General features: G+C 59.3%; 1 protein-coding gene across 1 annotated transcript in view; it reads left to right on the top strand.

Annotated features, from left to right (window-relative positions):
* Nucleotides 1-418: 418 nt before the first annotated feature.
* ETV5 (ets variant 5) overlaps nt 419-1353 on the top strand; it is a 14111-nt gene continuing 13176 nt past the window's right edge. The window contains 1 exon segment of the mRNA XM_009996755.1: nt 419-427. Coding sequence (XP_009995057.1) covers nt 419-427 — 9 coding nt within the window.

Raw genomic sequence — 1353 nt, forward strand, 5'->3', positions numbered from 1 at the left:
CCCCCCAGCCTCAAATCTCCGGGGGCTGCAGCTCTTCCCAAGGCACCTCTGCAGCCTCCCACCCACCTGCCTCGTGGCCACATTTGGGCCCCATCCCCTCTCCCTCTGCAAGAGCCCCAGGAGTGCTGAGCAGCCCCTGCTGCTGCCAGGCTGGGGCTGTCTCAGCTTGGGTTCAGCTCTGGGATGACCCACTCGTCCCCAGCAGCCCACTTTGTTCCCCAGCCCAGGTTTTGCCACCCACCTGCCTGGATGTCATATGCTAATTTTACCAGTGGTGATTTAATCCCAGTTGCTTGTGTGCAGAGGGGAAGTGAGAGTGCCAGCAACCTGCAGAGCCCCCTGGGACTGTTCCCTGGGAGGCAAGGACACCATGTGCCCTCTGCCACCCGCTTCAACCCCCCCAGAACACAGGTACCCGATGGGCAGTGTATCCTGGCATGATCCCTGGGACATGGTGGTGGCTCTGGAAGCTCATCAGTGTCCCAACATCAACAGAAAAATTCCCACCTGGAGCTCAGAGACATGCTGGGTGGCTCTCCCAGGACACCAGCAAGCCTATGACCTGAGGTTGTAGATATCAAACTGGTGAGGACAACCCCATCCCAACAAGCTTCCTAACCCCTGCACATCTTCCCAAGGTCCAAGCAGAAGGCTCTTCTCCTTTCCAAACTGTGCAATCTCCCTTGGCTTTCCCTTCTCCAGCAATAATTTCCCACTCTCATTTTGCAACAACCTGAGTCTTCCACACAGTTCATTTAGTCTGTGCCACGGGCTGAGTCCTCCACGAGTGGCCACTGGCAGGTCTCCATGGCAGGTCTCACCCCCTTTAGTTACAGCTGGGGAAACTGAGGCGTTTGGCAGAGCACTGCCAGGGGAGGGGGCCTGACAAGCCCCAGCAGTGTGGCTTTGTCCTCAACTCATCTCCAAGCCTCTGAGCCATTTGCAGGCCTTCAGGTGCTTCTGTCTGTGAACTCACTCTGGGGGATCCGTGGCCAGGGTAACCCTGGAAATTGTTTTTCTCTACGGCCTCTTCCAAGGAGCCCTTCTCAAAGGAAAAACCCACCTCCAGGGTGCCTGCAAGGGACAGGCCGCCGGAACTATAGGTGTAGGTGTAGGATAGCCCCGGGCGAGAGGGCGACCCGTGTGACAACTCCCTGCTGGTCGGAAACCACCTCCGAAGAAAGCAAAGGGACCCCACGGCCTGAGCGGAGGGGACCCAAGGCCCGCGAGGCTGGTTCCATCTGCTGGGCTCGCTGGGTGCTGGGGGATGGCGTGGTCGCCTTTCCCCGTCCCGGATCCGGACCCCTGAGCTGTCCCACCAACCCCCCCCAAGGCTTCCTGCTGGTCCTCCCA

The sequence above is a fragment of the Chaetura pelagica genome, unplaced genomic scaffold (assembly GCF_000747805.2).
Source record: "Chaetura pelagica isolate M959 unplaced genomic scaffold, ChaPel_1.0 scaffold264, whole genome shotgun sequence".
Taxonomy (NCBI): domain Eukaryota; kingdom Metazoa; phylum Chordata; class Aves; order Apodiformes; family Apodidae; genus Chaetura; species Chaetura pelagica.